Source organism: Chiroxiphia lanceolata, chromosome 1 (genome assembly GCF_009829145.1).
Source record: "Chiroxiphia lanceolata isolate bChiLan1 chromosome 1, bChiLan1.pri, whole genome shotgun sequence".
NCBI lineage: Eukaryota > Metazoa > Chordata > Aves > Passeriformes > Pipridae > Chiroxiphia > Chiroxiphia lanceolata.
This window is the reverse complement of record NC_045637.1, coordinates 49190113-49216063: the sequence shown is the minus strand read 5'-3', so window position 1 is coordinate 49216063 and position 25951 is coordinate 49190113. Positions and strand designations below refer to the sequence as shown.

The 25951-nt window shown below is 38.4% G+C and overlaps 1 protein-coding gene across 10 annotated transcripts in view; it reads left to right on the top strand.

The window, feature by feature from the left end:
• The window catches only part of GREB1L (GREB1 like retinoic acid receptor coactivator), a 138347-nt gene that overhangs the window by 88454 nt on the left and 23942 nt on the right, over positions 1–25951 (top strand). For 5 of the 10 annotated variants that reach the window (XM_032708528.1, XM_032708544.1, XM_032708537.1 and 2 more), the window contains 13 exons: positions 267–404; positions 3544–3678; positions 5527–5664; positions 6001–6120; positions 8222–8359; positions 10117–10302; positions 16027–16353; positions 17170–17298; positions 17901–18035; positions 20398–20595; positions 22034–22214; positions 23635–23827; positions 25207–25340. In XM_032708528.1, the coding sequence (XP_032564419.1) occupies positions 267–404; positions 3544–3678; positions 5527–5664; positions 6001–6120; positions 8222–8359; positions 10117–10302; positions 16027–16353; positions 17170–17298; positions 17901–18035; positions 20398–20595; positions 22034–22214; positions 23635–23827; positions 25207–25340 (2152 nt within the window). The remainder of the gene's footprint in view (positions 1–266; positions 405–3543; positions 3679–5526; positions 5665–6000; positions 6121–8221; positions 8360–10116; positions 10303–16026; positions 16354–17169; positions 17299–17900; positions 18036–20397; positions 20596–22033; positions 22215–23634; positions 23828–25206; positions 25341–25951) is intronic. The other 5 variants (XM_032708562.1, XM_032708555.1, XM_032708586.1 and 2 more) reach the window with 2 other exon arrangements.

Below are 25951 nucleotides of genomic sequence, written 5' to 3'. Positions count from 1 at the left end.
TTGGAAGCTGTGAAATGAGGGCTCTTGCCATTTTGCAGCATCTGGTCTGTATTTGTTTGGCCCTCTGAGTGGCCCCCAGGGAAGTTTTCTTAATTAGAAGACAAAGTTGACTAAACTGCGAGATCCCTATTTTCACTGAATGCTGCCATTTGCCGCTGTTTGTTGTACGTGCTGTGTGTACGCTTCTAACATTTTGTCACCTTTTGCCACTGTGTTGCTGAACTTTGCTAGAACTGGAAGGCAGGCCTTGTTAATATGTACTGTAGCTGCTTCATTTGCAGAATGTAGAAGCAGGCAATCATCTGCTGCTAGCCTCTCTGCTAAACCAAATTCTTCGGTGTCACCGTCCACGACCCCAGAGGGTGGATCAGCTAATGGATACAAATCAGGGTTCACTCAGACAGGTAGGAGCTGAAAGTGCTGTAAAGATAACCATTGGGGGTGGTAAGTTACCTCAGATATTGGTGGTTCAGGGATGCTGTAAACAGCTGGGTATTTACCTCAAGCCATGTGTAGATTACAGTGGGGGCGATGCCTTTCAAAATTTGCTTTGGGAAAGATTAAGACCAGGTGAGGCTGAAGGTTAGCTTAGTCCTCATAACAACTGTTAGTTTAAAAGTATCAGATGATATTTTGATTAATTTATTTGATTCTGTGCCTCCCTGTGTTTCTTTCATTAATTTTTTTGTGGCTCTTAAAAAAACTTGAATTACACATTTATAAGGAGGTGTTTACTTGGTATGTAGACTAGGCTATTTATCTTGAGAAGGAAAATAATCTCCTTTTGGGGCTAGGGGAGCAGATTTTAGTTTATTTACTTGCTTATTTCTTTATTAAATTTTATTACACACAAAAGTGTACTTACAACAGCAATTTCCCTGTATGCATACAGTGGTTTTGTGTTATATGAGCTATTGTGTCTCACAACTATTCCAGAAAGCTCTTCATCATATACTTAAACAAGGAGAAGCTATAAAATCAAATAGACACTGACAAAGAAGCAACATCTTAATTTCGTGTATATATTTATTTATTGTGAATAGCCAAGGTGCTTTTCTTTGAGCTTTTTTTTCCTCATTGCTTTTTTGCAGCTTCATCTATGCTCCTGTATGTTTTTGTGTCTGTTTGTACTATTTCTTGAAAAATTAAAAACAGGAAAAAACTTCCTATTAATTGATATGTATGTCCCAGAACATTTATTTCTCTAGAGGAGTATGAAATGCAGATATAAAATAATATAGTTAAAAAATAATTTTTCCACTTAGAAAGTATGTTAAAAGGAATAACAAACAAAAGCTGAACATTCTTATGAAATTGTAATCACTGATTAGCATGTTCAGAGGCCCTTTCCCCAGGTGTCTCTGTTTAGGAAGCTATATGCTTCAGACTTTGGTTAAAATTAAATGAGAGTGTTGTTTAAACACATCTGCATTTCATTGCATGATCCCTGGGCTTCCAGATCCTGGCATGAGAACTGTGTAGATGCATGAGAACCTATTTATTTGAAACTAAAAGTAATCTAATATTTACACAACTTTGTCATCTATTGTACCTGCCAGGTTAATAGATACACCTTTTATATACTGCTTTCTCCTTATCACTCCCTGCGATTTTCAGTCTACTTGGTGTTTCTGTGTCACTGTTTGTACTCTTAGGTCATGCTTGTCACAATCTTTTCATCTCCTTCTACTGTTATCTTCTAGTGAAGATAATGCTACATTACATAAACATGAATCCCCTGTGTCCGGGAGAAGGGGGAAGAGCACCTTTTTTTCAGTGGCATGAATTCTGACGTGTCACCTACAATGGAGGTCTGATTTTTTCACTGCTAGGCTCTGCATAGCTCTTTGTACTTGAGTTTGCTTCTTGGTTGTTTTAAAACAGCACTTCTTATTAGCAGGTTGTTTTCTGAAATTGTTTTCAGTTCATTGTCAGCTCATATCCCTTTCTTCCTTAAAAATTGTGTAAATATTTCTGGTTTCTGCCCTTGTAAGTGAACAGTTCTAGAAGATACCTGTGGTAGACAGTTATGGGCACACAGGAACAAAAATTCAGTTTTAGGCAGACACGTGAGAGGGAAAACTTCAATTCAGGTGTTAAAAGAGTGTCAAGCAACTAGAAACAAGGTTTTACAGCAGCAAGATGAAGAATTTTAATAGCTGGTGGGACTACAAGTCCTGTTTAGGTACCGGTGTGATGTTTAAACATGTACCAGCCACATCTGCACTCACAGATAAAGTTTCAAGAAAACATATTAGAACCAGAGATAGGAAAAAACCCCACGACTTTAACACTACATATGAGCTACCTCATATTTAATGGCAGACCAGTGTTTTCCTCCAAATCTCCTGACCCGGTGGTCTATTTTGTTAGCCACTCGGCATATTTCCTGTGAACATGGACAAGATTTTCTGGTGGTGGAGCAGCAGCAGAGGCTTCTGTGTTTGTTCCTCATCTCAGTTACTCTGTCTGGCAAAGCAGACCTTCCTCCCCACCTTCCTTCCCCAAATGGTGTATGGCCTGAGGTTGAATGTATTTGGCAGATCAAGTTGCCCTTTGTCTTCTGTTTTCTTTAGCTGGCTGTTTTAGTGGGACTTCTGTAGGTGAACTTAGCCTATGTTGCCCACTTGTTGCAAACTACTTTCTGGACAGATCCTGAGTTAATATTCTTTAGCTCCAGTTATAAAAATTTGGATTTGTCACTGTATCAGCATCTGAATGTCAAAATTTTCTTGAAGTAAATTGTGAATATGAAATGCTTAATGTTAAAGTAGTGGCCTGCATGCGGAGAGGTTTGGAATCAGTTCTGATTTATGGGTTTATACTGCACAAGTATTAAAATTTGTTTGTTCTTCAGTTTATCCTTCTATAAAATAAGGTTTATAATTTTTAGCCTTGGTAAAGTGCTCTATGGAGTTGTCATTTGTTAATTCATGCAAAGTGTTTGGGCTCAGATACCTTCATTTTTAGCCAGATTTATAAATGGGCATACACTTTTCATAGCTTTATAGACAGTAATGCTTTAAGGAGGCTGTGGTTTTGGATCTGGTTTTTTCTGCCCCATGTCAAGCTCAGCTATGTCTGACAGATGCAGTAGCTTGTTCTTGAAAATATCAGGTGATGAGGATTCCATAACCTCTTTAGGGCAACTTATTCCAGTGCTTTTTCTCTATGCTTGCTGGTGGCAAGTTACATAAGCTCTTTGTCTTAGCTTTCTCATGTGAAACATGGGATAAATGTGTTTACTTGCCTATCCCACAAGGTTATTTTGAGGAGCAAAATGAATGAAAAATATTGTGGAAGAGATCAATCATGGATTCAGTAGATTATAAGATTCTATATAAACACCCAGCTAAATGTTTGTTACAACTCCTAAAAGACAGCAATACATAGTAATTTCTTAGGAGTGCAAAAAAGTTGTTTGCATTACATGCAGAGACGCGTTTAGATAAATGCATATGACTGCTCATGTGTATATAATAAATTTTATATATATGTGTGTGTATAATTTTTCATAATTAATTGAACAACTTCTATTCTCAGATTCTTCAGTATTCAGTCCAGCAAAATCATCTTCTGCTGTTAACTTAAGTGGAACGCAAGACCAATCCCGAAACAAGAACATTGTGAAGCCTCTAGCTCTGTCAGTTCAGCTTGTAGGAAAGACATTTACTGCAGGTATGGCTTTGCTTTCCACAGAGAAAGACAAGGGAATTATCAGCTTAACAGTCAAGAAAGGAGAGTGTCATCTTTTTGGTGGAAAAGAGAAGGGAAAACATTCACTAGCATCCTCCAGAACTCTCATATCTTGCAGTCTTTGGCACAGACATTTTTGCAGTTATTACTGTCCCCAAACTTGAGCCACACCTTGGCTTTCAGATTTGTCATTCTGGTAAGGATGCATGTGATATCCCTCTTTGTGCTTCCTAAGACATGTAAGAGAGCATAAATTTTACCTCTGGATATCCCACTGATTCTTGCCTTAGTAATTGAGAGCTGTGTGTACTTGTGCATTTCTAACAACTGTAGTTTTTCAACATACATTTAGTGGAATTTAATCTCATTTAGAGGAGTTTTAATATCTCTGCTGTTTTAATTACTTATTTCTGTATTTTGTGTTTAATGAATTAGAACATTCAACTGTGGCAACTAAATCCCTCGCTGATACTGTTGTGATATTCTGATTGTTTTTTACTTTAACTGGTTAGCCCTTTAAGCAATGAAACAAAAAAAATCATCACAGGTCAGTATACTTAAATAAGAATATATATCAATTTATTTGGTTTGTATATGCACATGAGCATTACATTTTATACATGATGTATTACATCTGCTATTTAATACAATATACATTGTTATGGTGCATAATATTATGTTGTATCTAATGAATCATTCTTTGTGTAAAATACCCTTTTCCCCTCCATATCTATGTAAGTGAATTTATTTTGTGCTGAAATTTCTTCCCACCATTTCAACCACTTCTGAGCCAGGTCCCCCATATCTGTCCATACTGAATTGTTGACTCAGAGTACAAATGGGAGCTACAATGGGCAAGTGAGGTTATTCATGTTTTGCAATTGGCAACCTGAGAATCTTGTGCCCAAATTTATTTGGATGTTGGCAGCTGGAGAGTTCCATGTGGCATTGTTTTAAGCCAAATACCCACATCTCTAACACTTCCTGCTGCAGCTGACATCAGCAAGCTGCTACATCGTCTCCTGATGTTGCTCCTGGAATATGCTCTTGGGAGCTAAATCCTTGTGGAACTGGCAGATAACAGCAAGGGGGTCCATGCCTGCTCTATGCAGTTTATTCCATTTTTTTCTTCTGCAAAAAGTAGGTTCTGAAAAAGAGTGAGAAGGAGCTCACATGAGAGAAGGTAACTTCTTGTGATCCTCCACTGTTATAGTTTCATTTCAAGGACTGGATGTAGAGGGTCTTGCCAGTCCTTGCTGGGACTGGAGGATTGTCTTAGGCAGAGGTAGCAAAATTAAGCATGGTTTGCCTCAGCGATGCTCAGACCATGTATACTTTATGGCAAACCGTCCTGTCTTCCCTGCACACTCTCCTTTGCTAAAGCATCAGATGAGAGCCCTGTTATGTAACACACTCCATGTGGATGACGGGAAAAAAGGTACACCAAAGTGGCTTAAAAATCTTTACAAACTCATTATGTGTATGTATTTTTTTAAATTTTCAGTGTCTAAAAGAAATGTATCATGAACTTCCCGATAATTTTTTGTGCGTGTAATGTCCTATTTAATTTTGGTGGGATTTGTTTTGGATTTTTTATTTTCCCCACCTATCCTCCTCACCGAGAAATCTGCACACCCTGTTTCAGGGCTAGGATTTTTCAGCCTGCCCCCAAATGTTTCTCTGCCAAGCGCGCTTCCTGCTTTCCCCGGAGTATGTTTCTTTCAGTCATGCATCGTGCCCTGTTCTTTTGTGTCTGCATGTGGCTGTATTATTTTGTTTGCTTTCAAGAGTGTCTCAAGCCATACACTCTCTGTATTTTATTATACTCAGCTCCTCTTTCATTGCGTGCCACTGATGTTGCTAATGGAAACGCTAATGGAGGAAGAAATAACGCACTGAATTCTACAGTCTCCCGGCCAATGCCTCACTCGACATCTCCAAGTCCTGGCTGTGCAGCTGGAGACCAAGGTAAAGAAAACCTCTCTGTTCTTTTATTCTAAGCTGCATTGGATGTTGAGCCTGAAATTTGTGATTTTGTTGTTCTTCCCGTCATAGCTGTTCCTACCATTCAGTCTTTACAGATCCATTTGCTTTTTGGCATGACCATTAATGATAATGCTGGAATTTTTAACACAGGTAACGATAATTTTCACATCATAGTCTGGCTTTGTGTAAATCTAGGTATGAACCTCTGGTGGTCTGTGATGTGACTCCAACTCAACACCAACGTGAAATGGCAATGTGGACTGAAATTCAGTCATTTGGGAGGGTGGGGTTTAGTTTAAATTTTTGCTTTCCTTCCAGCATCAATGTCCAGTACTGGACCACCAAAGAAACGTCACCGGGGCTGGTCTCCTGGGTCCCCAGTCCCACCTCCTGGTTTAGCAGTACCTGTTCCTACAATTCGACCTTCAACGAGAACAGGTAAAACTTGAATAATACTCAGATGTCATTTGTTAAAATGTGTTCTCAGCCAGACAAGTAACACTCTGCTGCGTTTCAAGTGTTGCACAGCAAACATAACTGAACTTGTTGAAGTAGTTAAGGGCACGATGGAGAGATTTTCAGATGCCCCAGAAAAGCACACATGTTGCCTGGTCCTTGTTATTGTAATCTAAGATGGGACACAGGGAAAGTAAAACTACTGGGGGAGAGAGAGGAAAGGAAGATGCAAATAATATTATTAAAATCCAAGGCTAAAAAGAAATCCAAAGTTCCCCAACTGTAATTCAGTTGTTCTAAAACTGTGCAGGTGTATGGATATATGAATACATTTCAAGGATTTTCATTAGCCTTCACCTTGAATGTTATGTCTCAGTCTGGTGTGGCATGCTACAGAAACTGTACACTCTGTTTCTGCACAGGAAAAACAGCTTTATATAATTTTGGCCTAACAAAGGACACTGATGTCCACTAGGTCATCTTCATTTAAAAGCACAAAGTGAAACCAAATGTTTGTTGTGCATGGAAAAGCTCTAGGAGGGGTATATAACATCATTACATGAAATAGAATTAATTACAGGTACTCACTAATATCCATGTTGGTACCTCTTTATACATAATTGTTAAGAAAACTGTTCATTATTTGAATACTTTTCAGTTCATAGAATCATAGAATCAGCTGGGTTGGAAGGGACCTTCGAGATTATCAAGTCCAACCCTTGATCCACTACTGCTGCGGTTACTAGACCATGGCACTAAGTGCCACATCCAGTCTCTTTCTAAAAATCTCCGGGGACGGAGAATCCACCATTTCCCTGGGCAGCCCATTCCAATGTCTGATCACCCTCTCTGTAAAGAAATTCTTTCCGATATCTAACCTAAACCTCCCCTGGCACAACTTGAGACCAGGCCCTCTTGTCTTGCTGATAGTTGCCTGGGAAAAGAGACCAATCCCCACCTGGCTACAACCTCCTTTCAGGTAGTTGTAGAGAGTGATGAAGTCTCCCCTGAGCCTCCTCTTCTCCGGTTGTGAGATTCAGCACACTTCGTAAAAGGGATTAATAAGTTACTTATTCTTACCTCTATAGAGTGAGATAATAAATATCCAAGGAAATAAAAGAGCCAACATGCCCAATGTATTTTTAACTATGCTTTGTAGAGCTTGGCTTTGAGATATTTTGGAATTGTTTTCAGAGATATTCATCATAGGAAGAAGGATTACATGGTAGTGCAGCCCTGTCTACCCGAACACCTCAAATCATAGCTTTTATCAGTTTCTAGCTTCAGAAACCTGCTGCAAATACATGATATAAGGCAATCTCCCCCTTTGCCTTGAGTTTGTCTTGAGTTTGCCTCCTCTAACCTTGTACCTCTGTTGTGTACTCCATTTTCCATGAGTTTTTAGTAGTGCTTTTTTTTCTGTTGGATAAACAAATTCCCCTGGAAAAACATATGCATTCAGTCATTCTGCCTTTGATGCTTTTTTGTTGATGGCATTGTTTGAAAAAACCACCAAATGAAGCCTGAGAAACTTGTGAAGCAGGCCTTACTTTGAAACCTGATTAGAGATGATGAAATTCTTGCACTTTGTTTCTTTTTACTTATGAAAGCTGCTCATGCTCTTTTGTGAGTAAAGCCTGATTTTTATTCTTGTAGCAACTATCTAAGGACAGCTTTGAGATTTTGTTTTTACTTTCCTTATCTACATATATTCCAGGTCAGAATTTGGAGCATTTTCTTCCCCTGTATTGAGAGGCAGTATTAAGGGGTGACCTACATCTTAGAGGTGCCCTTTTGGTTTAGTACTTGGCTTTGTTTAAAGATGCATATTCAAACTTGTGTTTTCCTCTCTCATTCTCACCAACAATACAGAGGCCAGAAAAAGTTTTATTTTAGGAATGGGGATACAGGAGGACATAGGCTCTTAATTTAAATTACTTAAAACTATAGCAGGAAATGCAGAGACCATTTGAATTTTATTACAGTTAGTGATTTGTGGTAATTTTTTTCTTATTTGTTCATACGGCCAAATCACAGTATGAGCCTTTTAGTAATGGAAGTTTCTCTTTTCTTTATTTTATAGAGCCTCTTTTGTCAGTCCCAGTTCCTCAATCCATGTTAACTGGAATTTTACAGCCTCAACCCATCCCAGCAGGGGAGACTGTAATAGTTCCTGAAAACCTGCTGAATAACTCAGGAGTTAGACCAGTGATTCTGATAGGTAAGTCTTACGCTGTGGATGAGATGCTGCATTTTGTGCTAATACACACTCCTTAGGAGAAAGAGGCTTTTTAAATTCCTTTTTGTTAGTTCTGGCATTCAGTACAATGCAAAGTCAGTTTGTCGCAGATAGTTTTCTTTGGTTACTCAACATTTGAAACTGAGAGTCAGGTGATTTCTGGAGACCTGATTTGCAAACAGGTCACAACTAGGTCAAATCTGTGCAGAACCACTGGCCAAATCAAGGTTTTATACAAATAAAATTTTTCTAAAATTCAAGAATAGAAATATTTCCAACTAGTGAAAATAGCTTTCCAGTATAAACAACTTATAAACCAAGTAAATATTTCCTGCAGCTTTTATAGTCCAGATCTTGAAGTCCCAGGATTTTACGTGAGAACTAGAAAATTGATTTGGACTGACTAAACAGAAATAAATCATACTAACTTTTTGTTATTTATAGTCCATACTTCTTGTAAGCAATTGAGATAACAGATCAGGCTTCAGGCTTTTAAAATCTTTTAGCTGTATAAAGTACATTTTTAACCCTTAGAAAGACGTTGGTTTTACTTTAAAAGTATGATTTGTAATGACAATATTCCTTTTAACCTCAACTATATGGGTATACTATGCAAAAAAATTTTGATGAGTGATTTTTTTTTTTTTACTATAAATTTCTTCTAGGTCCAGTATAGTACAGATGGTTGTATAAAGTAGCTTCAGTGTTAACAGAACATGCTTATCAATACAGTCTGTGGAAAAATTTAGCATTGCTGAAGAAATGGAGAAGTTCTCCAAGTCCTCACTTGCACAGATAATTCTAATACACACAATTCCTGGAGAACTAACTGGGTCATCTACTCTAGTAAATTTGTCAAGGATGGGGTTACACTTCTGGTTTGTTTTGCTTAGTGTTGTTTTCTGGAAGCCGATTTTAAAGCTCTAGCATGGCGCTCTAATGGTTTTCAGAGAAACATTTCCTTATTAAAGATGAGGGTGACTGCAGCCATCAGCTTAAGTGCAAATTGAATGCAGCCCTTAGGCTCTTGGAGAGCTGCCAGTAAGTCCTCAGTTAGGCTAAATGTTAGTGGCCCTGAAAAACAGTGTCCTATTAATAGTACAGAACCAGATGTACCCAAATGGATGGATTTGGCAAAATCTCTGTGGAAATTTTTTTTTTAAATGAGAAACATTTTGAAGGAAAAGATGAGTTAGCCTGTGCCCATGTGCTCTACCTTATAGAATAGCATGTTTAGTTGTTGATGTTTGTTTAACCTGCTTATGAAAACAGAATGGAAAGATGGCAAAAAAGTGAAATCAATCACAGCAATACCACAGTGGCTGAATCAATGCTAATGTGACTTATGCTGCTTTTATAATGTTAAGATCAATGTACTTTTACTTTCATTGATTTTTCTTCTTTGAACACTATATTATGGAGAATCTGTATTTAAAGGTCAGAATAAGACCCAAATAGATAATATTCTCATCTGTATTCAGATAACAATAATTATTATCCTGCTGGCACGCAGTTAGTGCTAGTTCTTGCAATCTGTGTGATCACTTGTTGTAAAAGACAACGAAGAATCCCTGGCCTATCTCATTTATTTTATAAGCAATTATAATGCCAAGAACAGCCATTGATGCAATGTGTTTTGCCAGACAACATTAAGTTCGGAAATGCAACACTGTGCAAGATTTCATACAGTGGCAAATTTCGTGAATTTCTGGGGGCTTTTTTGTTTCTTTTTTTCATAGGTTATGGCACTTTACCTTATTTCTATGGGAATGTTGGTGATATTGTTGTAAGTCCCTTGCTGGTGAATTGCTACAAGATTCCACAGCTGGAAAACAAGGATTTGGATCTCTTGGGTTTGTCCAGCAGTCAGCTTCTAAGTGTGGAGAATATGATACTCCTAACTATTCAATATCTTGTCCAACTAGGTAAGCAATTTGTCATAAGCACTTGGTTTTATTTGTAATAGTCCTTTTATTCTCCATACCGTCTTTCTGTCCCCTTCAAGGCCAATTTTCTGGCTACTTTTGTGGCTGGAAGAGGTTAAGTGGCTCCATCTAGCGTGTGTGACTTTGCTACTTTGTTCCTCAGATCGAAGAAGCAGAGTGAATTTAGAGGCTGATACTGCTTCTGCTCTCCATATGGGGATTGACCAGGTCACCTTTGTGAAATGGATTTGCAATGCAGATAACTCATTTGCTTAGGGTATCAAACCATCAGTTATCACAGCCCCTTCTAAGGACACTCGGTCTGTTTTATTCAGTTTTGTGACAAATGCTGGCAGATGTGTGATCGTTGTCATTGTTTTGGTGACAGCACTGTTTACATGAAAACCACATTTGTTATTCAGACTAAGGCAAGTGATTCAGTGAATATCTCATTCTTGTAAATGTTTTTGAAATGGACTCTTTGCAAGTTTGAGAGCAAACCAGCAAACCACATTTTCTTTCTCTTATTGCAGGCCCAGACATTTTCCTCTACCTTAAAGTAAAAAGAGCAGTGGTAACAGTAAGGTTTTAGAAGTTAATAATGCAGGATAGTGCTGGGAAACTTCCATGGCAGTCTCAGTCTTAACTTTTGTATTTAAAAAGATGCTACTTACCATGGAGGACTGTGAAATGACTTTTGTGAAGAGCATGCTGCATCTGTAATAGCTAATGGTATGAAATATGCAGATGTTTCAAAAGCAGCACAACTGGTGATAACCTTACAATTTGGGGAACAAATGTGCTCTGTGCAAGTTTCACCCATGAGTTTTTATGCCTTACTGCAGTACTGTAACAGACAGGAAGGAAGCCATGTTCTGTGTTGTAATACTCTCTAAGCAACATGATAGTTTTATCATTCTCTGTCTCAATAGTCCAGTGGATGCCATGTTAGACCTGACAGAGGGTTTATTTTTTACAGACTGAATGTTTTTCTGTTGCTCTTCTCTCAGTGGGCTTAAATCTCTAATTTGAGGTTTCAATCTCTGTAGTGCCTGCATGTTTAAACCAGCTGCTTCACACAGTTCTGGATTGATACAGGCAGCTTGCAAATTTCCTTCAGAGGAGCATGCAGCAAACTGATATAGCATGTCCAATTAAAAACAAACTCTTTATTGAAACTTATGAGTCAGTGAACCACATTCCATGAGCAAGTCTAACCTTAGATGGATGCAGCAAGTCTATACTTGCTGCAAACTAGAGCAGGCTTCATGCAAAGCTTCTGAAGCTGAGCTGTGTCTAGTGAGCACTATGCCTTCAGCATAAAGCAGTTCCCTTATTAGCAGGTGTTTAGTTTGGCTTTTGTTCTTAACTGTGCAAAGCTGAATAGTTTTTCATTTGACCTAATGTGGAAATGGGTGCCAGCACTGTAAGATGAAAGGACCTAACAAGGAGAAAAGTAAAAAACATTCTGCAGAGCATGGGGATGAAAACATGTTGCTGGTTTGAATATTGCTGTAAACTTAAAACTGTTGGAACTGTGACAGCTGTACTGAACTGTAGCCTTTGTCCCATTTTGTTACATCAAAGCAGATTAAAGATGATTGGAGGGCAGCCAGCTTCAAAAGTTTTTGATGAGAAGAAGAGACCAATACACACGTAAATTAACATTTATTCATGTGAGCCTCTTTTTTTTCTTGAGAAAATAGGACTAAAATATTTGGGTTTTTTTCCAGAGTATGTTGCGAAAGAATAAGATAAAAGCAAAGATAAAAAAGCAGGCAAAAGGATGAAAGATAGTCTTGCCTAATTTTTTCAGATCTCACTACTTCTACGAAATACGTTTGCAGATGACTGTGATCGTAGATCATAATAATACTACTTGTGAAAATGCTCCTTTTTTGAAAAAAGACATAGCTGAGAATTCCTTTCATTTTTCATGTAAAATTATGACAACATTATTGTAGGATGATGCTGTTGTGTTTTCAGAAATCAGCTGAGCAACTCATGATAATATTACGAATCAAAGCAAACAAAATAAATGCATTTCTGATGCTTTAGTCCTTTTACGAAGACTATACACAGTTAAAGCTGTGATTGCAAGCCATACCATTTCTATAAATAAATTCCACTGACTGTGATAAAGGAATAAGCAATAAAAGACAAAGAGATGTGTTTAAAATTAGTGGTTTTCTTAGTCTGCTTTCTGGACTTATTTGGATTTCACATTTGTTATCTTTGGCAGCATTCATGGTGAAGTATCCTCAAGGGTTTTTTTTATCATCAAAATGTCCATATTTGCAGTATGGGTTACATTTTATCATCTGTAATCATCAGCTTTTTACTATTGCACCACCATTTCTACAAACACAGTCTATACAGTGCTAAGGTCTGTGTTTTGGTTTTTCAGGAAGTTTCTGGACCTTCAGTTATACCACCTGTGTAGAATTACAAAATCATTCTCCCTCTTCTCTTGTTGTGGCATATTTGAATCACTTTGACTGTACATGTTGTATGTTGTGACACTCAGAGGTTTTTTGTAGTTTTAATATCTAAACGTATGCCCAGACTCAAAGCAAGAACAAGTCTCTGCCTTCAGTGGAAGGGATGGTCAGACACTTAAAGCAAGAGCTTATTCCAGGAATTCTCCTGGTCTGAGATGGTTGGAGGAGTAGTCTCTGTGAAGTTTGTCTACGCAGAAAAGTGTGTCATCCGGAAATGGATGATGCTTCAATATGTTGACTTAAACTGTACAGAATCATAGCACAGAATCATAGCAGCACAGAATAACTTAGGCTGAAAAAACTTTAACATCAGTGAGTCTGACTGTTAACCCAGCACTACCAAATTCACCACTAAACCATGGCCCCAAGTGCCACATCCACATGCCTTTTAAACACCTCCAGGGATGGTGACTCAACCACTTCCCTGGGCAGCCTGTTCCAATGCCTGACCACTCTTTCAGTGAAAAAATTTTTCCTAATATCCAACATAAACCTCCCCTGGCACAACTTGAGGCCTTCTCCGTTTGTCCTGTCACTTGTTATCTGGGAAAAGAGACCAACCTCCACCTGGCTACAACCTCCTTTCAGGGAGTTGTAGAGAGCCTCCTTTTCTCTAGCCTAAACAACCTCAGCTCCCTCAGCTGCTCCTCATAAGACTTGTGCTCCAGACCTTTCACCAGCTTCGTTGCCCTTTTCTGGTCCCACCTCATCACCTTAGTGTCTTTCTTGTAGTGAAGGGCCCAAAACTGAACACAGGATTTGAGGTGCAGCCTCACCAGTGCTGAGTACAAGGGGACAATCACTACCCTAGTCCTGCTGGCCACACTATTTCTGATCCGAGCCAGGATGCCATTGGCCTTCTTGGCCACCTTGGAACACTGCTGGCTCATGTTCAGCTGCTGTTGACCAGAACCCCCGGTCCTTTTCTGCTGGGCAGCTTTCCAGCCACTCTTCCCAAGGCTGTAGTTCTGCATGGGGTTGTTGTGACACAAGGGCAGGACTTGACACTTTACTTTGTCGAACCTCGTACAAGTTGGCCTTAGCCCATTGATCCAGCCTGTCCAGATTCCTCTGCAGAGCTTTCCTACCCTGTAGCAGATCAACACTCCCAGGCAACTTGGTGTCACCCACAAATTGCCTAAGGGTGCACTCACACAGAATCATGAATATTCTGAGTTGGAAAGGTCCTACAAGGATCACTGAGTCTAGCTCTTAAGGGAATGGCCCATTGGCATTCACTGCTAACTTGGCATTTTTAGCACTGTGCACTAACACATTGAGCTAGTCTCACTTGATCTGCTTGTCCAGACCATCAATTAAACAGACTGGCCCAAACACTGAGCCCTGGAGAACACCACTTGTGATAGGACACCAATTGGATGTAACTCAGATATTAATATTTTATGGTATTGTTTGCTTTGCAGTTTTGTTTTTTGAGGTCAAGATTATCATTTGTGTACTCATTTCTATACAGAAGCTTCCATGTTCCTTTTTAACTTTGACAGATACGTTTTTTAACCTTGACATATTTTTTTAGGAAACTATTCACAATCAATGTCAATATCTATCATTTTGTCTTCCATCTTATCTGATATTAGTTCCATTATTTTTCTGGATAGTTGTAGAGAAAGACTGCCACGACCCAAGTGTGGTATTAAGCACTTCACTAATTTCACAATATTTCCTTATCAGTGTCTTTCTGATAGCTAACCGTTTTTAAGTTTTTCTCATATAAATATTCTGAGGGAAATTCTGTGTGTTCCCATACAGGGAATCTGTCTTATCATTTGTACAATTATTTTAATGTTCTTGGTTTCATTTAATATTCTTGGACCCTTGTGTCTAAAAACCTTTCTCTTAGGTAGCCTCCCTCAATCAGCACAAGCTTGCTTTTATTTCTCTTTATTTCCCCTCACATTTTCGCGGGTTGAGATGTTGTAGATAAACTTCATTTCTGCAGAAGAACATTTTTCTCTGCCAATAAATGTCTAATTTTTTCTATTTTAATATCTTCAAAGACCTAGAAAGCATGTTTTCTTAGAAGGGAAAATATGTTTCCTAAAAAGAGAACTCTAAAGAGAGAATTATGACCATGCTGTGTTAAATTGGACTCTTCAGAATTTTTCAGTTTGCATCAAAAATGAAAACAGCCTTGCATTTACAAGTCTGTAGTTGTCCTACCATCCTATGATAATCAGATGGTGACACTTTCCATATGTTACTTCTCAAAAAGGCAAAATGACAACGGGCAGCAGTTTTTACAGATTCTGTTATTTACCCACAGCCTGCTTCTCACACAACCTTTCTGTTTCCTGCCTTGAAAGAAAACATAAAACCTAAACCAGCATTTCACATATCTCTGGTATTTAAGGCCCCCCCACCCCATTTTGTCATAGAAAAACAAGCTGCTGAAGTGTGAAGTTGCCTCCTTTGGCACTGATATGAGATCTTCGCAATTTAAGCTATGGTTACTTTTTACTCTGTGTTCATGAATGTTTTTATCTGTTCCTGAGTATCTTTTACAATGAGACAAATTTTCCTGAGCAAAATTTTAATTGAAATTGAGTTGGAGGACTGATGCTAAAATCGGATATCTTGTATTTCTGTTTTCCAATTCAAGTTCAAAATATAGTTTACAAAGTCTGGGGAATGTAAAGATCTAAAGTTGCATATTCTTCTTTATGTTGATGTTTGAAGATTTGCTAAATGAATTCACTTTAGCTAAAGAAGAGGTTAAACATGTTTATTTGCAACCATGCTTAGTTGATTAGTATGCATGATGAGAAAAACCAAAGCAAAGACCACTTGACAGGCTTTGTCCTGCTGCACAGTTGTGATTAGCCTACAAGTATAAGCATTTGTGTTTTCTGCTGTAAAAACATATGGCTGCAGGATTAATCCATCTGTTCCAGGCAAAAGGCACATATTTTCCCACTCCCTTGTTCATCCCACCACTTTCTGAATGCAGGAAAGCTAGGATTAAGATGGAATACTTCACTGTTACTTAAAAAAAAAAGGCGATGGTGGGAAAGAGTGGCTTCTAAAATGAAAAACCAAGAATAAGCTATGGGGTTAGATATCCATTGAGTAGTGAGTGTTTTTTAAAAGTATGAAAAATGTGGTTGAAGGAGCTTTTCAGATCAAGACAGACCTGTGATTATTCCTGGTTCAATAACATTTTGATATGAGATACTGTTCTTCTGTTTGTTTGTTTTCAATGTAGGTCCTGACCAGATACCCCTGAGGGAAGAATTTGAGCAGATCATGTTGAAAGCTATGCAGGAGTTCACTCTGAGAGAGCGATCCTTGCAAATGAGCGCACAGTGTATCTCTGTGTCACCAGGTCAACTCCCTTGGCTTGCCAGGTTAATCGCTAGCGTGTCTCGGGACCTCGTGCATGTGGTTGTTACCCAGAATTCCCTGGCAGAGGGCATCTCGGAGACCTTGAGGTCTCTCAATGAAATGAAACATCAGCAAAAGCTACCAGATTATGTAGTTGCCATTTGTGCATCAAAGATAAGAGGAAATGAGTTCTGTGTAGTAGTTCTAGGTGAGTATATTTGCAGATTGCTTACGATGCCAAATTAATTTTCTCGATTTATTGATCCAGTTTTTAAATCCCTTTTGTTCTTTTTGTTCTCCTTTGTGTTGTTACACTGCAATGTCACAGTTTATTGTTTCTCCATCAAAACCCGGAGTACTGATGTCCATGAGGATCTAGAAAAATATATTTATGCTACTCATCGCTGCTCTTTGAATGGCCTGAGACTTTGTTTGTGTGATTACCTTAGAAAATACCTTGAAGTGACCCAGGGACAAAGTAGTTGGTTTGTCTTTGTTTTGTGGAACAGCTGTGATATTGTACGTGGCAGAGTCTTCTGCAGACTGCTGTAAAGCAGAACATGCATTTTATCCTTTCTATCACCTTGATTTTAAATTCTGCATTGGTGACTGGCTCTGATGTTTGTGTGTGCATGAATGTGTCTGCACGGAAGTGAATTTTGACTAGTCATCTTTCCTTTGTAGGCAGATAAATCAATAATGCCAATTTTTTAAACTTTTTTTACTTTTTTTTTTCCCACACTAGGGATAATTACTTTTTCATATTTACCCTGAATCATATCATTTGTCACGCAAGTGTACAAAATGATGGGCAACAGTTTGCAAAGAGCGTGCTAAAATTATAGCAACTAATTCTTCAGTCACTAGTCAAGTAGACTTGAGACTACTCTCCCAGCCTTCTGGGTAAAGGCAGTGGAGATCCATGACTGAAGATCAGAGTGGCCCACATTTCTAGGATGAAATGATTGTACTGACAGTACACTGTATTAAGATTTGCTCTCACTTTTTCCCCCTTCTTCTCCAGGTCAGTATCAATCTCGGGCACTTGCAGAAAGCATGCTTACCACCAGTGAATTTTTAAAAGAGATCAGTTATGAGCTCATCACAGGGAAAGTTAGTTTCCTGGCATCACATTTCAAAAACACATCTTTAGGTGAGTGGTTCCAAGAAACAGAAATTCTAGCCAAGACAGTCATGTCATTAGGGTTGGTGTGTCTCCCGTCCAGCAGTTAAAATGCACTGAATACAGCTCTACCCTCTCCATCGAGAGCATTCTTTCCTTCTCTCCATTCCCTGTGTGTAAAGGAGTGCTTGTCTCCTTCACTTGTGTAGTGTCAGTTACTAATCCTGTAGCAAAATATTTTTAAGAGTTTCTGCTCTTGAATGTGATGGCAGGGCACCCATGAGTGCACAAGTTTTTGCCAAGGTTTTAGAGATTGTTTTATAATGTGTGTTTCTTTATAATCATCAGTTGTTATCAGCAGCTGTAAAGGCACAGAGCTGAAACTATTCAGCTGTGGTTCCTTTTTTTTGGAACCACAAAAAAATTCAACCATCAAATCAGTAAAATAAAGTAAAGAGAAAAATATTTTCCCTCCCTCTCTTCCCTGTATCTCCTCTCTTCTGTGTACCTCCATTCCCTTGCCCCTTCACAGATTTGACATCAGCTATGTGAGAACAGTTGTGTGTGTAATGTTCTACGTCCTTTGTCTGAAATGACTTCCAGATAATTTGGTGTTACTGATTCTGATCTAGGTGATGATTTGGACAAACTGCTGGAGAAGATGCTACAGCAGCGAGGGGAAAGTGTCATTATACCTTTTAATGGAGATGTTAGCGAGTGTGTGTCATCTCAGGAGGCGATTGCCATGGTTTCTACACAAGAACCAGGTAATTTCTCTTACGTGCAAGATGTGAAACAAGTAAGTAGCTTGTTAAATGTCAAAAGGCATACACCTCAGGGATACACCTCAGAAGAATCTAAGGGCATAATTGCAGTCAGTGTGTCAACCTTTAAAATACTAATACTGCCAGCTGAATGTAGCAATACAGCAGTCTCTCAGACAGAAAATCTCTGTAATAACCTTCAACAACTTTTTTTTTTTTAATAATTCCTAAGATAAAATATGGTATCTTCTGTTAGACGTTAGGCAGAGTAGAGATGTTTCTTTGTTACAGTGTGGATTCGTCTCACCCTTTTGCACCCAGAAGAATGTAACCTTGAGTTTGAGGCAGAGAGGAACTGTGTTCATGGCCTGATCTCCCAGGTGTCCTCCTGCTTCTTAACTTTTGATGCTCCTCACTTTCTGCATGTAAAATGGTAATACACACTACAGACCTGTGCTCTGGGGCTTAAACTTTTAGGGAATGTGTTTTAAGATCTTGGACTGAACATGCTAGGCAAGCATAATCTATAATTTGTTGATCTGTGTCTTATTCCACGTAATATGATGAGATGCTAAGGTGCAAAAGATGAGCTAGGATTTCTTGTCTAAAAATGCTTATTATAATTTCTCCATTTCATAATTATTTAATTATTCAAAGTTTTAACCATACTTTCCTTTTCGTGTCACAGAAATGGTAAAAGATGCACTGAGCTGTTGTGAACACTGAAATCCTTTTAGGTCTAGTATGAAAGAAAATTCAACCTCCAGTAAAGCCTTTTTTAATTTTTTTGTTGTTGTTGTTGTTTATGTTAGCTAGTTTAAATTCATTAGCTCAGTGCTAGGTCTGAATGAAAGCAAAATGGTTCATAGTCTCCACATGGATCAGGAGATCCAATTAGAAGGGCTGCCAGTTACTTTGATCTGGCACCCGCAGAAGGACAAGCCTTGAGCTTCCTCACAGGATTAATTTGAAGGGAGAATTATCTTTAGATTCTGAGGGTGTTTTTTCTTCTTACTGTTTGCTTTTATTAAAAGCTTTATGTTTTCTCAAACAATTATTCTGAGTTAGTTTTGTCTCTAAAATATGGCTGTACAATGTTTGAAGCCACTGAGAGTCTGTCTGAATAAAAATAAAAAAGCAGAAGTAAGTCTCCTAGGCAGCAAGATGAATATTTCTCCCATAGCAGATCTACTGCAATGGACACTAAGGCAGGTTTGAGCAGGAGATAAGTGTGTGCACATACACACACAAACACATGTGTCTATGTAAAACTAACATAGTAGAAAAAATTACTTAAAAAAACCCTGTAATGCCATTATAGGATTTAATTTGGTAATCTGCAGTTTGAAAATATTCAGTGGTTAATGAAACATGGACTGTTGGGCATAGAATTTACCTAGTGGAAATACTGTAATGGAAAATGCTTTTAATTATGAGGAAACATGAGTGCTCTGGTGCGTCCCTCAGTTCTCTGCATGTAGTGTTATACTGACATTTATTTAAGTATAAATAAATCTAAGACTAAAATTTTGTTAAAAGTCAAGGAACCTCCAAAGAAATAAATGCTCCCCTCCCCCAATAACTGAGATTTATTGCCTAGTTGTATTGCTCATTTTCCCCTCACAGCATGTATCACTACCAGTCAGTACAGAGACATATGGCTATCTTAGTCATGGCTTCGAGTGGGGCTCCGTACTTTAGAGCAGAGATGATGTACAAATGAACTTGCAACAGACCTGCTGCCCTGGTAGAGTCTTTTTGGCAGGATTATCAGCATAGGCTTGGTTTCCTCAAATTAATAGTGCTGGCTCTCAGCCCATTGTGCCCAGAGCACAGCAGCCTCAGCACCATGGCTGGTTCTCCCAGCAGGATTGATGGAGGGAAGCTCCTGAAAGAGAACTGCAAGTTTCAGGAGAATATTAGACTGTGCTCTCTCTCTCTCTCTCTCTCTCTCTCTCTCTGCTTTTTATTTATGTACACATGCACATCTTTACATATATATATATATGGATGCATATTATGTATGCATTGGTTCATTTAAGGGAATGCTTTTCACTACATTGGTATTAAGGCTTTCTTGGGTTGCACTGTTGAAAATCCTTGAAACACTTAGGGCATTTTAAAAAACAGGCAGTGCTGTGCTTTCGGTCATCTGATATATTACCACATTTTAATCAAAGAAAGAAAGTTGACATTTGTGATCTGGACCCAACTTTCCAGTGTTGAGATTTATTCTGGTGAGTGATTATTTTTTTTCTGATAATAGAGGGTGGGCTGTTTGGAGGGTCATGTTTATTGGGGGGGTGGGAAAGTAAACATGTTTCTTGTTGTGTTTTGTTTTCTTTTTCAAACAAACGCACTCCAGATTTGGATGTTGATACCTTCCAAATTTACCAGCCACAGCTTACAGTTGCCAGAAAGCTCTTGTCCCAGGTTTGTGCTATAGCAGACAGTGGCAATCAGAGCCTGGATCTGGGCCACTTCAGCAAAGTGGACTTCATCGTTATAGTTCCCCGTTCTGAAGTCCTGGTGCAGCAGACCCTTCAACGTATTCGACAATCAGGTAAAAGGGAGGGGAAAGAGACTGATAAACTAAAGTATGTGATGTTACTAAATCATAACTGGTACAAATGGGTTTGTATAAATGTATTTTGCATGTCCAGTATTAGCTTCATTAGTTGGTATAATTGATGAATTCTAAACATCTTCCTTTCATAAGAGAGGGGTCCAAGGTGTACCATGTAAGTGTCAAAAGAAATTGCCGTACTCATAGAAATCTAAGGAATGTGTGACCTGGAGAAGCATTAGCAAATGCCACTGTTCAGATCTTTTATCTCCTAGAGCTGTTAGTGCTGTTTGTTCTAGGTACACTTTTGTGCATACGCTCTCGTATGTATTAGCACAGATGTATGTGCAGGAAGATCTCTTATGAGTTAAATAAATGCCTGAGTGATACATGCAAATTGGCACACAATAATTGGCATCCTGGTTCAGATGGTGATTTTTCCTGTCTGGGCTTCTGTGTCAGGCCATGACTGGTGCCAAATGTTTCCAGAAAAAGAACAGGTTATGTTCCTCCTGAGAATGACCTCTGTCATCCACTCTGTTAGTGACTGACATGTTGAGATAAGCATAAGAGTTTCTCTGTGGAGAGAATTACTGTCTAACAAAACCAGGAACTATCTGTGTTAATATTTGGACCTTTGTTCCATTCCTTGTTTCTTCAGACATTGTACTTAATTTGCTGTTACACACTAAACCAGAGGTTTTCTGGTATCTATTTGCAGGTGTTCGCATCTACTTTATTTTTTTAAATGAATGAGTTTTATTTTACTTTTTTTGAAACTATTTTTTAAAATCATTAAGACCCTGGAAAATAAATCAGTGACTCAAATTTCAGAGTAGTTTGTTGCTACTTTAATTTAAATGCCATTCAAGGTTGTATAGATTATATCATGCCTACTTTTTGAATATGATGGCAATATAGCATTACAAAGACTGCTAAAGAGTAGTTGTATTGACACAAATGCTGCAGCATGAAATGCATGAGAGCGTGAAAAATATTATATGATACTAGCGAGAGCCAGTTTTATATAAATTTATGATTTTTGCAAAGGAAAGGTCAGGATAACTTCTTTTGACTCAAACAGTATTAATATATGAGCTAAATGTGGGCAGGTTTAGCCTAGAGTCATGGAGCATAGCCAACTGAGTGCTGCTCTGGAAATCTTCGTGGAGGCCTGATTTTTTTCCCCCCCTTTTTTGGCAAGGTGGTTTTTAAAGGTCTTCAGGTGGCTTTGGAGGAAATCCAGAAGCCAAGAAGTGCATTTTGGCCTCCACTATGAGTGAAAATGAATTTGGATAATCATCTCATTACTAGGGCTTATCAATGGTTTGGCTAAATCCTGATATTGGCAGACGAAGTGGCAACCTGCCATTGACCCTTCATATTTGGATGCAGTCAAAGGAAAAGATTTTTGTTGTATTCTTATTTTTGACAGGTGTCCTTGTGGACTTGGGCCTAGAAGACAATGGAACAGCGTATCAGAAAGCCGAGAAATACGTGGTTCGTTTAGACAATGAGATTCAAACAAAATTTGAAGTTTTCATGAGACGAGTGAAGCAGAATCCCTATACACTCTTTGTGCTGGTTCATGACAATGCCCACGTGGATTTAACAAGGTAGCTGCTTCAATCTACCAAAGGAAAACCCTCCTCTCCCAGTATCTTCAGTTAGGTTTTTCTAAAGACTTACCATCTTAGACACCCAGTGCTTTCTCTAGGCATTTTTAAGGTGGTTTGTGCCTTAAAATTGGAAATAATATTTTTTGTTTGCCCATGATATTTGCTAACTAATTCTGATTCAGATGAAGACAGGTGAGACTAGCTTCAGATTATTGGATCCCTAACAAGACTGTTTGTAGGAGTATGTGCTATGGTACTGAAGTCCAGGAAAAAGGGTTGAATTTTTCAACTTGCTTTGTTGTTCTTGTCTTTTGGTCCTATTCCTCTCCTTTTTCTGTGTTCAAACCCAAATGTCTCCCATGTTCACAAGCTGATCATGCTTTAATTCATGTTTTTATACTTGATGATAGTGTTGCTTGCAATATAAGGAGGCTTAGATAGATTTAACTCTTTTCATCATATGAAAGATGCCATATGCCATAAATACTGTAAGAAAAGGATTTTAAAAACCAGCTGTACTGAATTTGGCCAGCTTTAGGTCTAAACACAACACGTACACACATTGCAGAGACATTTCTTCACACTGAATCACAACCTTACCTTGGAAGAAGAAAGAAAGAAAGCAAGCTAATTATTCTGCTCTTTTTCCATGTGTAAACTTAGGAGAATAATCTTAATATGATTCAAACACAGTGTGTAAAGTTATGGGATTCATTTCAATATCAGAGATAGTGGAAGATATTCCTGCCCATGACAGAGGGGTTGGAACTAGGTGATCTTTAAGGTCCCTTCCAACCCAAACCATTCCATAGTTCTATAATAAACAAAATAATGTCCTTGAAGGACAGCTGAAAATAGACAAAAGCAAGCTGATTTTCCCCATCACATTTTTGTTACTGTCTTTGCTGTACTCTGAATTTGGAAGTCCTGAATATATCCTGGAAGTGAAGGTAGGTCCAGGAGCTGGAAATCAGGGCATCAGACTTTTAGGTTCCCCAGTCTTAGAGAAATTTGTTGTTTCAGGCTGGGAAAGCCACTGGATTTTGTAAAATCAGTACTATACCTCCACAGCTCATGGAACAGTGTTTTTCAGTGAAAGGGAGCTCATCACCTTTGGTTTACTTTTGGTTTCCTCTATCTGATGCTTTTTTTAAATTGGCACACTAATCTGCCTTCTCATCGTTGGCAGATTTTGATCCTTTGTTTAGGTGTTTGTTGGGGTTTTTTCCTTCTTTTGCCTGAGTCTACCCACAGAGGACACTCAAATGGTTTTTGACGTCTTTTACCCTTCCAAAGAGATTTTTTGAGCTGTGATTCTCAGTGGCATGGTTGATTGGAGATTTTTCTGCAGGAAGAGAGTAATCCATTGAATCTCAGGATGTCAGTAAGGCAATTCTTTGCATTTTTATTTCTACAGTGCCATTTCAAGTTCCCTGTCACATGGTGAGCCTAATCATGGTCTGGCTGATAGAGTTATTAATTGCAGGGAGGTGCTTGAAGCATTCAACCTCCTTGTTCTTCAGGTCAGCTCTTTTCCTTATGCCTTGCAAACTCAGCAGTCCAGGATCAGTTCTAGCAATGAGGTACATTGGATACAATCTGACACTGTGGTAAGTGCTCATTAATTTTAACTGTGAATTTTAATGTGGACTTTACACCTACCAGAAACTAGAAGACGTGTGTTTTAGGAGAGAGCTCCTCCTCTGCTGGAGTTTATTCTCTCAGATTCCAGATTCCCTGGGACACTGGTGGTAGAAGCAGCATTGACATGTAGGACCAGGAGCTACACATCTTTGTCCACTCACATAAGATGAGACCCTACTTTCTGTGCTTTGGTCAGACAAAGCTATGTGGACTTGCCATAAAGCTCTGGAGCTGACTTTCCCTTTTGAGGCAGTCTGACTTTTGACTGTAAGCTCTGTGTCACACAACCTGTCAAGTCTGCTCATTATCTTTCTGGTACTAATAAAATTTGTGTGCTAGGTTAACAAGTTTTGGTGTAGTGGGTGCTGTCATTATGCAGAGGAGAAAACCTGTTGGATATTCTGCACCATTAACTTCTTTTATACTTTCAGCTAGCTGATTTTGAGGATGTTTTGGCTAAATCTGCTTAAAAATAGCCTTTTTTCCTATTTCTTTTTTGGAATATTTATATCAAATTTGACTTTACTGTGCTGAGTGTACCATTGGTTTCTGTGAAGTGTATTAAAGTGATAGCTGTAAAAAAATAGTTAAAGTAAAATGAGGGAGTGAATGAATATTTTAAATTTGCTTTTTGGTTGATTTGGTTAATATATGCCATGAGGTGACCTTCTGTAAAATGGTCTAGACAATTTTTTGTTTCCCAAAATAAAAAATCAATAACTTTCAGTCTTCTGAAAAAAGGGGAGACTGTATGTGATTATTCATTCCTAGAAGTTACTGCTGATTTAAATGCACCAGAGAACATGCTGTGCTTCCAACAAAGACCTCATGAAATTTGAGACACAAATATTCTGCCTTTCTGATAGCTGTCTGCAGATTTACATTCCAGGAAAAAAATTATTAGTTTCTGGTTGCCATTAGAGGTGTATAGAATATGAAAATCGGGAACAACTTTGGAAATTAATAATCCTTCTCTTTTCAGGTTCTACTTTAAATAGAAATGAGATGACAGTTGTCAGTAAATATAAAGCCTGAGATAGGGAGTCAGAAAACAATTAGCAGGATTCTAGAAACCCCTGCAGTCACAGGTAGGAGATATGTTGAAAAATTTGCAAGGAGCAACACCTATCTTTGCTGGCCATAGACAAATAATAAGCTAAGTAAAAAAAAATTTGCATTTTATTGTATTCTTTGAAACAAATACATAGCATCACTAAGGCAGAATGGATAAAAGGAAAGGCTACTTTTGTTTGGGTTTGCTTTCCACCTATTTTTTTAAAATTAGACAAGAAATTAAATTTGTACCAGTTTTCCTTATATTTTTTGTTATTTGTGTATGGAACAGGATGATGCAGCAAGTGAAGACAAGCTATACTTTGGTTTGAATGAATACAGCAAATCCCTCCAGTGGGGAATCACAAGTCCCCTTCTGAGATGTGATGAAACTTTTGAAAAAATGGTCAACACACTTTTAGAAAGGTAAATAGTAACATGGGAACTTGGGATTCTGCTTATTTGGGATCTTAGATATCTTTATGAACCCCATAACAGGGGATGAAGACACGATGACCTTTGACACTGATCCTGGAATCCATGAATTATGTGCAATTTTTATTTTAGTGACAAATTTAGTGCTGTTGAAGAAGGAGGGGATATCCTTCATTTGTTTAGACAAGAGATTGGGCCTGTTCAGCAGCAATATGGTCTCAGCTGTGCTACTCTCCTCTTTTGGCTAAGCCCTGACTAAGCTGAGAAAGTACGAGAGGTTTCATAACTCACCATTTCTGGTGTCTCTCTTGTTGGGACTGCTAACACACTTGGCAGTGGTGGCCCAGGTGAGGCACGTAATTCCAAAAATGTCATTTTTGTTATTTCACTGGTTGGCTATGATTTTGGTCCCTGCAGCTCAGAGCTTGTTAGTACCCTGCAAATGCCCAAACAAGCTACTTTCCTGGCATATCTCCAAGGTATAATTTCAGTGCACACATTACAGGAATGAAGGAAACATTGTCATTTCCAGCAGTGTGGAGTTAATCAGCTCTGCATATCAGCAGGACAGATCCCTTCAATCCGTAGTTCTCATATCTTGA